This window comes from Callorhinchus milii, unplaced genomic scaffold, assembly GCF_018977255.1.
Source record: "Callorhinchus milii isolate IMCB2004 unplaced genomic scaffold, IMCB_Cmil_1.0 Scaffold6, whole genome shotgun sequence".
In the NCBI taxonomy this organism is placed as follows: Eukaryota; Metazoa; Chordata; class Chondrichthyes; order Chimaeriformes; family Callorhinchidae; genus Callorhinchus; species Callorhinchus milii.
This window is the reverse complement of record NW_024704747.1, coordinates 17,432,650-17,447,927: the sequence shown is the minus strand read 5'-3', so window position 1 is coordinate 17,447,927 and position 15,278 is coordinate 17,432,650. Positions and strand designations below refer to the sequence as shown.

The 15,278-nt window shown below is 41.7% G+C and overlaps 1 protein-coding gene across 1 annotated transcript in view; it reads right to left on the bottom strand.

The window, feature by feature from the left end:
• The window catches only part of pard3bb (par-3 family cell polarity regulator beta b), a 394,398-nt gene that overhangs the window by 152,452 nt on the left and 226,668 nt on the right, over positions 1–15,278 (bottom strand). Inside the window, exons 19-20 of the mRNA XM_042336226.1 lie at positions 14,827–14,942; positions 6,089–6,133 (exon numbers count right to left, since the gene is read on the bottom strand). Coding sequence (XP_042192160.1) covers positions 6,089–6,133; positions 14,827–14,942 — 161 coding nt within the window. The remainder of the gene's footprint in view (positions 1–6,088; positions 6,134–14,826; positions 14,943–15,278) is intronic.

The window sequence follows — 15,278 nt, the reverse complement described above, 5'->3', positions numbered from 1 at the left end:
CCCTCTTTCGTCTGGCACTTTTAATTGTCCTTGAAAGGCTTGATCTTCATTTCTTAGGCATCTTTATACCTTAAGATTAAGAAAATGTGCTATTGAACTCGTTAGCATTCCTTGTTCACATATTTGCACACATATCCTTTTGGGAGGACTTCTGTTGGGAGGACTCAGCGTGAAGACTCAGTGGGAAGACTCCTGTTGGGAGGCCTCAGTGGGAGGCCTCCTGTGGGAGGGCTCCAGGTTGGGAGGACTCCTGTTGGGAGGACTTCTTGTTGGAAACCATACATTGGTGAAGAGCTTGTTTAGGTCACCTTCGGAGATCCCCGAAAAAAATACGCCCATGATACTCCCCAGTGCAAGACCTTTCCAATGAGGTATAAATCATGTCTCTATGTCAGTCGGTTAGACAGGCACATAGACAGACATTTTGTCTTTATTAATATAGATGTATCTCTCTGGAAGGATGTGTGACTTCTGTTGCTGCTTTGTTGCAGAATACCTTTTTGGAGGCTCAATTAAAGTTTTTAATATAATTTTTAATATAGCTCATCAATGATAGGAGATCCCCCCAACAAAACATGTCCATGACGCTCTCCCATGCACGACCTTTCCAATGAGCTAAACCATGTCTCTACATCAATCGGTTATTGCGTTCTTGTCGGACAGCAGACAGACATTTTGTCTTCATTTGTACAGATATTTGCTACAGGATTATCATCCCATGTGCCTTGTGATTCACGTTGACAAAATCGACACAACACGTGGCATATTTCTCTCAGTTATTATAATGATGATGATCCTTGCATTTGATATAGCGCCTCATCAAGTCATCGAGACATCTCAAAGAGAGTAGAGATCGAAGAGGGAGATTGTTGGCCAGGACACCGGCAGAAACACCCTTCTCTTTTGGAATCGTGCCAATTTTTAACGTCCACCTGAACAGACAGATGGGACCTCGGTTTGACATCTCATCCAAAGGACGGTAGCTCTGACAATGCAACGCCCCCCAGCACTGCATTGGTGTATCATCTTAGGGACTATGTTATCCTGGTTTATACTCCTTCATCCAAATTTGTGCCCCAAATTCAAATAAACTGAAGGCAGTTTCTCCCAGTATCCTTACATATAAAAATGGTTTGCTCACTTCATGGCTGTTTGTGGGAATTACTCACTTCATCCCTGTGCAGAAAGTGGCTGCCCGGCCTCCTCCAATATACGCAACCACTACCATTTACAGTATATCCTGTGAAGCGCTTTGAGATGTCGTCCAAAATGAAAGGCACTGGACCAAATGTAAGGATTATCAGTAATATTCTTTAATTGGCTGCTCCCATCTTCTTATCATTGATGTGATTGAACGAGCGCAGTTTAGCTGCCACTACATTTGTTTTCATTTCTAATCCAGGGTATTTTGTAAGGCACCATGAGAGGTTTATTTTAGGTGAAAAGCACTATACAAAGTTATTATGATACAGATGCATAAGTACATAGTACATTAGACTGAAACATACAGGACATATGCTGACATCAATTATTATGTCCCACTTCTACACCCTTCCCCCAGCTGCATATTCTTTCCTTATCTTCTGCTAGATCAATCTGATAACAAAAAAGGAAGAGGAGCAGTATGAGCAATTGTAGAAATGTAAATCCTTATCAGCCTGGCTGCCAAGTCCAAGGTAACCCAGTACAGGATACACTCTGCCCAAAGGCATGGAATCAATATTAAAGGTAGAAACACGAATTCCTGCTGAGAGCGACTTAGTTGCTTGTTATTATCAATGTTGGAAGCTCTTAATCAAACTAAAGAGAAATGCACTTTTTTTAAAACATTCTGGCCTCACTGTATCAAGGTTATCTTTAATCCTTACCACCTGTGCTTTTCAGACTGCAAATGCTGCGTGCCAATTCGCTAAGCAAATAGTAATGAGCAATGACATCTATTTTGTTCGAATTCTGATGCTGGTTAATCCTACAAGATACAAAGGGAGAAGCAATTTCAATTTTTTTTACTAGATGCATTTTGTTTCCGACTTTGATTATGAACAGATCATTTTCAAACACTTTTCAGCTTTTGCTGAATTACAGGGGAAAAGCAACAGGTGCTGTGATCAGGCAAGAGCATCTTGCTATTTCATTTACGTCTCTCAGCGATGTCCCCTTCGCTGGCGCCCTAACCCACCACTTGCCAAACAAGCAACACCAGTGCGCAGGCCTTTACAATTTGCCACATAAAATGCACTCTGCTGCTCCAAACGCAAGCTGATCTCTACCAACAATGATAATCCTTGCATTTTGATATAGTGCCTTATCACTTCTGCGAGACGTCTCAAAGCGCTGCACAGAATATACTGAATTTCCAGTGTGCGGAATGGCAATACTGCCAGGCTGGTTTAGAAGACAATCAGATGCAACGTGTATGATCTAGTGTTACCCTTTTTAAAGTCATCCTTGACTCCTCGCTTAGTTGGGCTGCTGTTAACACAGCAGCATGACCAGCTGGAGAATAGAATGCCTCTATCTCTTCTTCCGCTCCAGCTGGGGCCAGGGGCCATCCACAGGAAGGGGAACGCGGTGGCTCATCATGCCCTTAGAGCCAAATAAAATTTGTGAAGAGACACAGACATTCGGAGGTCGTGCTTTCAGCCACTATGCTCCGTCACTGTTAAGCGCTCTAAGACGCTAACCTGCGTGGAGGGCGCTATATTAATGCAAAGTCTTGTTGTTGTTTCATTCGATTGTGGTGCTTTCACTAATGGCTTGGCTACTGAAAAGCTCTCCTCTGATGCCACCACTTAAACAACTGCTAAACTATAACTAGTGGCAATGTATCAACAACAACAACAACAACAAGATTCCATTTATAAAGCGCCTTTCACGTCAGGAGGACATCCCATACGTATCTTTATGAAAGTCAAAAACAAAAGAATACAAAAAAAAGCAGGAGACTGTCAGTGCCCTGACAAGGTATACTAACAACCTACAAGTTCCAATCTGGACGCAAAGAGTGAAGTAAGCATTTCCTGTAAGCCAAAGTATAAAACCCATCAAAAGTAACTGCAGAACAAGCATTCCCCTGGACAACTGCATTCCACATGTGTGTGACCATGCATGCTGCCAAGCATCAAGGCCTAATCTGTCACAGTAAAGCTGAAGGTATAACTAGCATCAATAACAGTGATCCTCACTCACAGCGATGGATTGGTAACTGAATACAACCACCGCTCAAATACTGATCTAATCTGTCCGCCCACTGATCTCTGGCCCCTCCCCAACCATTCCAATTCTTTTAAATTTGTCCAAGACACATTTCCAGAAACTACAGAACATAGCATGGCAGGGAGTGAATTACAGGCAGTAATCTAATATGAGGGAGTTCAGATGGCACTGTAATCTGCAGGAGTGAAGCTTGATTGGTTAATGAATCTCACTGAACTGCTATTAGATTAGATTGCAGCCTAGGATTTCCTCTGGGTTATCCTATTTTTCAAAAAAATTACCACAGGGCAATTTCAAACAACAATTACATTTGTTACCATCAACATTGCCAACAGTGATACTTTTTTGTATGAAGTTAATTGCAGGTTCGAGCGAGGCTGAATGTCACTCAGCATGACTTTGCCTAGAATAACCTGAAGGCTACAGGTGGGTGTTAGCAATGATAAGACACTATTATGAACAAATCCAGCACTGGGTCTCCGAAAACGTCAATGCCAATGAGCAGAAATACACCCAAGGGTTCTCACTCATGTGCTTTCATGCCAACGCGTCCTCTACACCAGTGTCGTCTAATAGAAATGGCTGACTAGCCACATTTGTGGCTACATGGACACCATTTTAGCCACATGCACTAATTTTAGTAGAAAACACCTTACAGGTGAATGTACTTCATATGTGTGTTTACATGTATATTTACTTAAACTTCTGCTTAAAAAACATCTACTGCCATTTAATGCAAAACTTTGCAGTCTTCTCTTTATTTTTCTTTCGTGAGATGCACCAGAATGGTTGGATGCCCTTTGCCATAACTTGTCAAGTTATTGATCAAGTTAACCATGATTGACAGCTGCTCTCTACATAAAATACTGCTGGTGTTTCCATGGTGCTGAAATCCTGCTTTTCCACCCGTGTTACATGCTATTTTAGCAGATAACCAATAAGCAGTAAACCAAGGAAGTAAAGCATACGATCAAAAAACACTTGCACAAGTCGCTTTTCATCTTTCATTTTACCAACAAATCTACAAAAAGGTCAAAGTGCATAAGCATATGCCGTGTTAATATGAGTGTTGAGATCACATACCCAACGATAGTGCCCATTGATTATTTTTTTAACGAAAATGCAATTTTGCCACATCTGGATTCCCAATTTGCCACATGTGGCAAGTTGCTAACGTAGTGGACAACTTTGCCCTGTACCACACTCATTCATCCAAGGGTGCCAAGCTAGGACTGTTAAGTGCCTTGGGGCATCCTTACAATGTGTAAGGCGCTATGTAAATGTAAATTTGTATTGTTTTGTACCACAAATTGGCTAATGCTGAGCTCACAGAGAATATGGATATTCTGTTTTTTTCTAAAAATAAAATGACGAACAAAACCACAAATGTGAATTTCTGCATAACTTACTGATTAAAGATGGTGTTCACCTGTCAGAAACACATCCTCCTGTGGTGGCATCAGTGCAGGTCTATCAAATAACGACTTCCTTGCTTAAATGGTGCACACTCAGTACTGTATGAGAGTATGTAACTGAGTTTAGTTATGCGAAATTGGTCAACATTAATAGGGACTTTATCTCTCACGTACACATGGGGAAAATATTATTCCCTGGAAATTCAATAGCCCAGGGAGTTAATGTTAGATTTGGAGGAGCTGCTCTCTTTCTGGCTTTCCCTCCGCATCACACACTCACCTGCCCTTTCCCATTTCTGTTGCTGCCTTTCAGCAGAGCACATCCATCATGATTACCGTTGAAATTCGCCTTCCGATCAATCCACCCATTTGAATCACATTGTAAAGTTTTATCCTCCACAGATCATGACTCATCACCATGGGCACAGACACCAAACACAGACTAAACACCTGTCAGTCGCTCATTAATGAGCCCAGGCAGCTCATCACTGGCAGGTGAGTGGCTGAATGAGCAAACTCTCAACTACATACACACTCACCTTGGCCAATGAACATTTTTTTCAATCCCATTTAAAATGTTAAACACCTCTAACGAAGTCCCTGCTGAATCCTCTTGTCTCAAGACTGGGATACCAATATAATCAGGCGGAAGTATCCAGTAAAGAATTCTCCCCCAAATTCCTGATATTTGTTCATTATAATGATATAATAATCCTGACATTTGATATAGCGCCTTATATCTTCAAGACGTCTCAAAGCGCTTCACAGAACATACTGTAAAGTGAATTGGCTGTATATTTTGTGGGCGAAACCGGCAGCCAATTGCGCACATCAGTGTCCCACAGTCATACATTGAGTGTCCAAATTTTTTATATGTATCTATTGAAGGGATTACCCCTGGAAAAGTGATCTGCCAATTGATTAACAATGTTAGAGATTTGGATATATGCTTTTTTTAAAAAAATGGAACACAGAAACTGTCTTGAATTAGTTATAGAGCACTCAAATTAAGTATAGAACCTACTTGCCTTCTAAAAAAAATCCAGATACTTATCAAAATAGGTAACATATTTAAAAGGAATCCACATAAATCATTCCGCTACATAAAATGCTGTTTTACACATACAGTAACAGGATAGATTACAGCCACATAAACAGCTTGGATTATGATATTTATACTCGCTAGTCTTCAGTTAGCAGACAAGTAACTAAACAGAGATCATGTACAGGACAAGTCGTTGCAGCATTGAAACCTTTCTCCCTTTTCTTGTGTTCTACTTTATTTTTGAAGAACTAAACTCAAAATAGCAGCAGCCACAGTAACCCCACAAATGACTTACCCACTCATTTACTACCCTGGTAAATTCTTCTGGGTAGCTAATTAGTCACAATACCATCTAAGTCTATCACATAAAGGGGTGGGGGTGCTGAAAGTGCAGACTTAAGATTTATCTTACCTGTCTGGTGCACTGTCAGAGACCTGACATTGCTTTCATCTGCCACTGTAAAACAGAAAAAAAAGCATGAAACATTACATTTTCAAACCATTGAGATAAATACAGCAATAAGCAATGCACACAGCAAAAAGGCAGCTCAGGGAACAATGTCAGAGGGTAGGCTGTTTCAGCTCTCATACAACATGAAGTCAATACATCACCATTATTGGTGGGACAGGAAAGAAAGGGGGATTTTGCAGCCATGTCCTGCAAGAAGGGGAAAAGATACAACTGCCAAAGTGTTGAAGTTGGTTCAGTTGGTAACACTCTTGTCTCTGGATCAAAAGATTGTGATTTCACGTCTTACGTTAAGGTTTGAGCTCACAATCCAAGTTGATGGTCCAGTGTAGTACTGAGGTGCTATTAATAATAATAATAATCCTTGCATTTGATATAGCACTTTTCACGTCGGGAGGACGTCCCAAAGCGCTTCACAGAAGACACTGTAAAGTGAATTGACTGTATATTTGTGGGCGAACGCAGCAGCCAATTGCGCACAGCAATGTCCCACAAACAGTCGTAGATTGAAAATGACCAATTTATTATTGTTTTTGTTTTTTTGGAGGGATTATTATTAGGCGTGTGGAGTAAGGAAACTTGCCCAACGTTTCGCCCTCTGCCTGGAATTGAACTCAGGTCTCTCGCTTGCAAAGCGAGTGCTCTAACCACTGAGCTACAGGACTCCACTATTGCCTTGTGTATGGAGGTGCCATACTACAGAGGAGACAGTAAAACAAGGTCCCACCCACCTGTGGTGGATGTGAAAGTTCCATAACACTATTTGAAAAGAAAAGGGGGTATCTCTATGTGTCCTAGCCAACAATTTTCCAGATTAAATGGGTCATTCACCTCATTGCCGTTAGTAGAGCCTTGTGTGCAAAATAGCTATTTGTTAGCATATAGTCACTACACTTCACAGCAATTCCCCATGAAGAGCTTCAAAACATTTCAATATAATAGATACTGAATCAAATGCAGGGATTATTAGTTGCTTAAATACCTAAGTGCCAGCCAACGTTATCCAAGTGGCTAAGGCAGCGACCAGGGTGTACAACTCTTATATTAAAGATATTTAATGTGACCCACGAGACAGCTTTTATGTTGTGTCCAATGCACATAAGTAAATATGAATGTGACTAAACAAATTCAGTGATTTGTATTAATCAAAGCAAGTAACAGGTGACGTAATGCATTATTCAGTGTCCACAGATTATATTTTCACTTTGCTACGGTGTTATTTAATACTCAACATAGAAATTGTATTTTGCACATGCAATGCAACACTCTTGAGCTGTAGTCAGGAATATCATGAATGTTGAAAATTACACCACGGATTTCCAGTCATTTACCGATGCAGGATCCATAATAATGCAAAGAATTTGTTTTTACTTCTTCAATTTCTCCCTTTCTCTCTCAAATACAATGATTCTTGCTAGACCACAGCTCCCTGGGACACACAATCAACTGCTATCTTACGCAAAGTGATTATTCTTCACATGGGAGTTGAGATAGTGAATTTGGTTCTTCAGATTATCACAGCCTTTCTGAACCCAGCTTGCAATCCTATGGGTAGTGGACGTATTAAGGGGTACGGTGAAAGGGCAAGGTTTGGGATTTCAAAGATATACCAAGGTCTAATAAAACTAGTTTGATGGCCTCTACCTGTTCTGATGTTCCTATGTCTGCACGCATTCTCTATTAGTTACCAATGGATCTAAATTCTGGCTGTTTTTTAACATTAATTGGTTAAATGAACTGTAGTGGCCAGAACATTGCATTTATGCCTTGGCAGAGATTAGATAATTCTGCACAGACCATAAACTGAGCCTGGAACATTGAGAATCAGCATGCTTCATTAAATTTGACCAATTATAGAACATTAAACAATATTTCCCACTTCAGGTGAGGGCTGAAAAGATGTATCTGTTCCCAATACATGTATACTATATGTCTTTACAGATATTGAAAGCTGCAATATCTCATCAGCTACAAAGCTATTCAGAGGATTCTGATGAGCTACTTTCTTAATCAATTATAAATGGATTAATTACCACTGCCCTAAACTCTAACACGTATATCACAGATAAAAGTCTCATTTTCACACATTCTGCTCTCTTGTTGGTTCTTTCAAGATAGCAGCGAATATTAAATGGGGAGAGTGTGGAAGGAAAAATAAAAGAAGAAACACATTCCGTATCGACAGCTGAAAATCATAATGGCAAAGATCTTGCCAACCTCAACAAGCTCACATTGGACTACTTTCCAGTGGGCTCCATCCCCCTGGGCTCAGTGGTGAAGTGCAGTTGCAGAGGCTGCTGGCAAAACGTACAGAGCATATTTCATCACTGGTCTGCACTGAATTAATCCAGTAACAGTTCAAGAGAGGAAGGGAAAGATAATTGGAAACAGTAGTTTTTTTAAGATAAAAGAATGGAGGTGAGATTTCCAAGCACTTCCGATGGATTTGGAAAGAATCTGCTCGACTTGTGCCATGCTAATAACAAAAGAACAGTAGCTGTGTTGAGGGCCGCTGTGGGGAAGTGTGCTTTTTTCCTGCACAAGCCGCAATGCCCAACATCTTGAAGGCAGCATTAAGGAGGGGGAAAAAAATTGCCTTTGCACATGTGGAAAGGAGCTCCACCACGCTGTGCAACAGGGCGGTAAGATATGTATGGACTTATGGACTGCATCTGTAATTCCCCACAGGTTTCCATTTTCTTTCTTGGGAACAGGAGTCAGGCAGCTTCACGGGATTGGGGGAGGGCAGGAGGGGAAAGAAGCTGGACGGAGAGAAATGGGTGTTCGTCCACAATATTGACACACAGTCACATCACTTTACAGTACAGCCTGTGAAGAACTTTGAGATACCTCGATGATGTGATAAGGCTCTATATCAAATGCAAGGATTATTACTGTTATTATTAATAACAGTGCCTATCAGAGAGCTGTACAGCATCATTTTGGCAAAATATTAACCCATTCAATTCCCATCCTCTCTCTAGCTGGGGTGGGGAGGATGGTGGGGGGAATGAAAGGGGAGAGAGGTGTCTGAAGAAAATAAATAATGCGGTGGTTGGGGAGCAGTACACTCAGCATCAAATCAAAGTAGCAGATCTTTGCAGCTTGTCACCGTCAGAATACTGTTCAACACACACGACTCAATTCAAAGCAGGCATATTGCAAGCCAGAAAACCCTGATGGCATAGGCCTCCCCTTTCTAAACAATATCACATGTGCTTTGTGACCACATGAAGATTTATGTGCAAAATTGGACATGGAATATCAAATGAACAGCTTGCCCCCATTGAGTTTTGGTGTGGGGGTGCGGGGGGTGGAGGAAGAGAGAGCACTTTTCCTTTTTACTCTCAACTAGACCAGACACACTTGAAAGAAATGGTTAAGGGAATGCGCAAGGACATAAATCAATGCCCGGGGAAAGTGAGTTCAGCTTGAGTGCTGCCCTAATGACTTGCAGCCATTATCCAAACGCCAGTCCTATAGTAGCTGACCAGATGTTTGAACTTCCAAAGGAATGCCGCCAAACTACTGGATTTGACCATTCTTAACAGAGACGACCAACCTGAAAAGAAAGCTTTGTTCCTTTTAAAGCATATTTATCAACAAACAGGGTCACAAAGCTATTCATATTTCCAAGAAATGTTTTTTTAAATTTGTACCTGGACTGCATTGACTTTGTAATATGTCTTATTTTAAAGCATATTATTAGACCAGGGATGCACGTGAATCCCTCACCTCACTCTCGGAGGTAATGACCTATGCTGGGATAAAGTACCCACAGGCATTGTAAAGTGGTTTCGGGAATTCTAAATTGGATGGGTACTAATCCAGTCTATAATGACTTGTGCACGGCACTCTGGGCATAATCATCGTACTCAGAACATAGCTTTGATGTGTCGTTTTAACCATGATGGATCCAATAAATTATTACAACTAGGGGGTGTGTACTTCCAAGTCACTCATGTCTGCCAAGAATTAAATGGCTTTATTACCACCACAGATGCATCTCCATCTCATCAACACTAGGCTATCAGGGACGACTGAGGTTTCCTCTCTCCCCTTGATCCAATCTTCTCCTGCCATACTCCTCGATTCGCCCCCTCTGCTGAACTAACTTAGGCTCGCTGTACATCATCCAGCCTTTCCACACCACCATCGGTGGCTGAACCTTCAGAACTACACCTCTATCCTCTGGAACTCCCTCCTCTCTTCTGTTTTTAAATCCCGGCTCAATTCCTTATTCTTCAAATGCACCTACGGCCACCCCTTGCTCAGAGTCCAACAGCATCCCTGTAATGTACTCCGAGGCATGTGAAGGGTGCTATATAAATGCTGTGGTTTAAAGTGAGGGATGCATTGCTTTGGGAATTCGAACAATTATCTATTTGAACCAGCCAATGTCTGCCTCATATCCTACCAGGTTAGGAACAGTACAGGTGACTGTCTCCACTTGGCCAACATACTATAACAATAATTCTCACCAATGCAAGTTTACTCGCTAAGCATTTTGTTGATCCCAATTTCGTGCCCTAATATATGACAGTAAACTACTGATAATTCAACTCAACAACAACAAAATTACATTTATAGAGCGCCTTTCACGTCGGGAGGATGTCCCAAAATGCTGAATAGTCAGGTGTCGGGGTCCGAGCGTGGGGGAGGGGTGGTGTAGGGGTGAGGGAAGGCAGAGAGGTGGGAGGGAGACCAAAGGCACGATCAAAGAGAAGGGTTTTGGGAGCAGCCTTCAAGGAGGCAAGGGAGGAAGTGAGGCGAAGGGACCGTGGGATGGAGTTCCAGAGTGTGGGGGTAGAGAGGCTGAAAGCCCAGCCACCGATGGTAGGGCGGGTCGGGTGGGAGACATGGAGCAGGGCGGAGCCCGCTGAACAGAGGGAGCGGGCAACTCTGTCTTAACTTGTCACAACCACTCAAGTCATCATGCTGTCAATATCCCAGCCACATTTATTTATGTATTTATACACATGCCTAACTGGCCACTCCTGATAACTCGTCACTGAGCCCTTTCCCCTTAAAGTGATGAGTTATCAGGAGTTTACCGTATTATATTTGGCTCAGGTAGCATTTGAAGCCAGGTAGCTCTATAAGTGGAGACCCAGTGACAGCACATCGGCTCAGGGCCCCCAGGAGAGGGGGAAGGAGGGCTACACTGAGAGTACCATATGGACATAGTCCATGACCGCTGTTAACAATCAGGTTACTCCAGGAAGCAAGGAGGTAAGAAGTGTAAAAACACACAGACGGCACATACACACACTATTCCTGTTATGCCTCTGGCCAGAGAGAAGTCAAGAAACCTGAGAAGAGGACACTTGGTAGGACAGCAAAAATGTGAGTAACTCACGCAGATGTAGATTTAGTCACTGTGCACTGGGTGGTGCTGCGCTTATTAAAAGGAACAGTCCGACCGTGCCTGGATTGAGGCAAACTCAGGTATTCAGATTGTCGTAACACATCTTGTGTCAGGTCACTTTGAGTTCAGAATTTGGTTTAGCTTACCTCCCTTGTTGATCTGTCAAGATGCACAAAATTCCCAGTTGAATTCTGCTGATGCTCCTGGGCATTGAAACTGCCTTTTGTCAAAAAAAATTGACTACACTTCCTTTCATAATGGAAAACAGAAGGGCATTAGGCGAACAGTCCAAACTACATAGAGGAATCTTGAGACATGCTTAGCAAATCTGCCCAGGTGCACGCTCTGCTGGAGGACCAGTGGGTAGAGATACCATGAGGTGTTAATTAACATTCAAAGCCCAAACTACAGAAACCAGAAGGTCGAAGGTCTTATTCTTTGTTGTTGCTGAGTTAATTGATCTCAGCCACAGTGGCCCTGGGTTACGAAGGTGAAAAATTAAAGTTTGAACGTCTGGACAATGGAACTGGGTTAAGATCGTCTCACCCAACATCTTACTTTCCCGGCTGGAATCAATATGACAACTGCCACCCAGCAAGAGTCACCACCTTCACGATATGGATAGCAAGAGGGGCAGAGTAAATTCACAAAAGTAAGAAAAACATTAAGTCTGAAGCAGCATTGAATGCTGGTGCGACGACTGGCTTTGCTTTGGTGCGGGTAAGATTGTTGGGGCCTGTGATTTACTGCACAGCGTAGGGGGCAGGGGAGGGGGGCTAGGAGGTGTAAATTGCTGACTGAAGACATAGAAAGGAAGGAAAAATTTCAGGAAGCATCATCTCCCATTACACTGTCTGGAATGAGCTTCTTTCTTGTTCAGAATGGTGAGGAAATAGGGAAATCTGTAAAGTTGATTGATTGGGGCAGGGGAATTAATAATAATCCTTGTATTTGATACAGCACCTTTCAGGAGTGTGTTTCATAGTGCTTTACAGGATTTACTGTGAAGTGTAGTGACTGTGCATTTTGTGCACAGCAATATCCCACAAACAGTCATACATTGAATGACCCCTTTTATCTGGGGATTATTGATCAGAATACTTCTCTTTTTCAAGTAGTGCAATGGGATTTTTGACATCAACCTAAACAGGCAGATGGCACTTGATTTAACATCTCATTTGAGGGATGGCACCTCCGACAATGCAGGGCTCCCCCATCTTGTATTGGGGTGTCAGTTTAGATTGAGCTCAAAGTGTTAACATGGGGCTTGAACCAACAACATTCTTTCTCTGAGGCGAGAGTGCTATCAACTGAACCAGGCTGACACCAAGAAGACATTTCAAGTTCAAAGACCGTCAATAGAAGGAAAATAAATGTTCTGCCTTAATCAACTGTGTACACTTAAGTCCCATTTATAACGCTGATTTATTTTAAGGTAAACCTGGTCCAGATTTGAAAGTCTCTTGACAATTACTGCCAAAAAAATTATTCCGGTAGAAAAATATCTCTGAGGAGGCCTTTGTTCAGAACTAGAATGTATATCCCATTAGCCTGTGGTAACCAAGACAGTTTCATCCAGTTAGCTTTACTTGCACCCTGGGTAGCCCAAGTAGGGTGGTCCTCCTTAGAGGAATGCTCATTGGGAATGCAATTGAAGCATTCTATCCCAAGCAGGAGGGAAGAGTGGATGCCTCTCAGCGAGCTGAAAGATCACAGATTATGTTTCTGACTACAGGGCATGCGCTCACATCTCTGATTTCTGAAGTCTCGTTCTCATGCTGTTAAAGAGTCCAGAAACTGCCGAGCTTTCTGACGGTAGCGTAAAGGGGGACAACTGAAAATGAAACCTACGAGAGGCTATTGTGATTCACAAGCAACTGTCTGTCGATTGCCGTATATATACACATGCACATTTTCTTTTGAAATATTCCCAAGATGTTCACAGAGGTTTGCAGATTATACAATACCAAGAAGTGCATGCTGGAAATGTGGTATTCAACAAGAAGTGTAGTGCTCCAGGGGTTAAAGCAGCAGTGGCTGATGCACACCGTGGTGAAAAGCACTACAATTGATGCCAGGTGATAAAATACCAGGAGTGCCATGACTCCGAAAGACTTCTGAACGCCTCCATCAGTCAAACAGGGTTGAAACATTGCCAAACTCTTCCCTTTTCCTAATTTAAGACACTGCACTTGATAAAGCAGCTGCTGAACACTCAGAAAATAAAACTTCCCGTTCATTGGCTAAACAAAGCATGATCATGCTTTTCATTACATATGTGCAAGATTAGCTACTCTGCACCCACCCAGACCCTTCCCCACCCCAAAGAGAGAAGGGAAGAACAAGAAAAAAACAATGGAAAGCACATGTTTCGATTTCTTTATCAATCCTGTTTTATAACTGCACATGTTTATCAGATCACTGTTTTATTCCGATTAGCTGCATGATTTGTACTTTCATTTAGAATAAAGAGTTTCAATCTTTTGGTGAATTATTTGATAGTACTCTAATAATAAAATGATCCTTGCCTATGACAGAGTGTGTTTCATGTCGTTGAGACATCTCAAAACATTTCACAGTAATTACTGCAAATAGTAGTGACTGCATGCTTGCACTTGAACATCATTCACAACCCAGTTGCACACAGCAATGTCCTACAAACAGCCATGGAGTAAGTGACTAATATTTGGAGGATTGTTGACCAGAACAACAAAATAACTCCCTTTTCTTTTCCAATAGTGCCATAGGATCTTTCATGTCCATCTGAACAGACAGACAAGACTTTTGTCACGTTGACTTGTTCTAAATTTAAACCTCAATCGCTATTCCATTTGTGTTAAAATCATTCAGCATCTGTCCAGTGAACAGGTTCAGGATTTGAACAAGCTCTTGTGGCCTACACAAGAGTTGTCTCATTCATTAACACCCATTTATATGCACTTGTGAATCATGTGAGAATCTTACTATGCGCTGATAATAAAATAGCCTCTCACATTCTTCAATCAATGCCACTTCAGAACCACTTTTAACTGTGATTAACATCATGTTCAGCTTATTAAAACCGTAATACATATTGCAAAGAAAAAAACTTACTGATGCTAGAGAGCGAGTTTAAGGTTGGGATTCAGATAACATTTATAAACACACCTGAACTTCAGTCTTGGGACTTATGCCATTAAGTGAATTCTTATTCCTCACTCTTAACCATCTGCCAAACCAATGCATGTTATGTGAAACATTGCAAACTTGTTTTTGACCAATATTCTGTTACTTTAATAGCCTTTCAGCAAAAGGCTGGATGCTTTTCTCTTACCCAGATCCATGCTCTTTGAACTGCTGATTCTAACAGAAGCTTTATCAGGCTTGAGTTCTGGAGTCCCAGCTGTGACTTTCTGCTGTAGCAATTGCGAACCAGGACTGACCTCAGAGCTACAGGAAGAGAGAAAGAGAGAGAGAATGAGAGTAAAAGAGATACAATCAGGCAACCATTGACCAAAGCCAACACAACAAAAAAATTATTTAAAAAATATAGGTATTGAAATTCCATCTGTCCAGGAGAATCTTCGCTGACCTCTGTTTTGACACAAGTTAGTATTGAAAGCACAAACAACAACATGTGATTCTATTCTACGTTTCAGTAATCTTTGTTTTCTGGTATGAACGAGATCTGTAAACTGTGCCATATCCTTCCACTAATTCATCTACAGTAAGCGCTACGAGCATTAATAATTGGTCTTGTAAATTCCTTGAATGCCATTCTTTTGT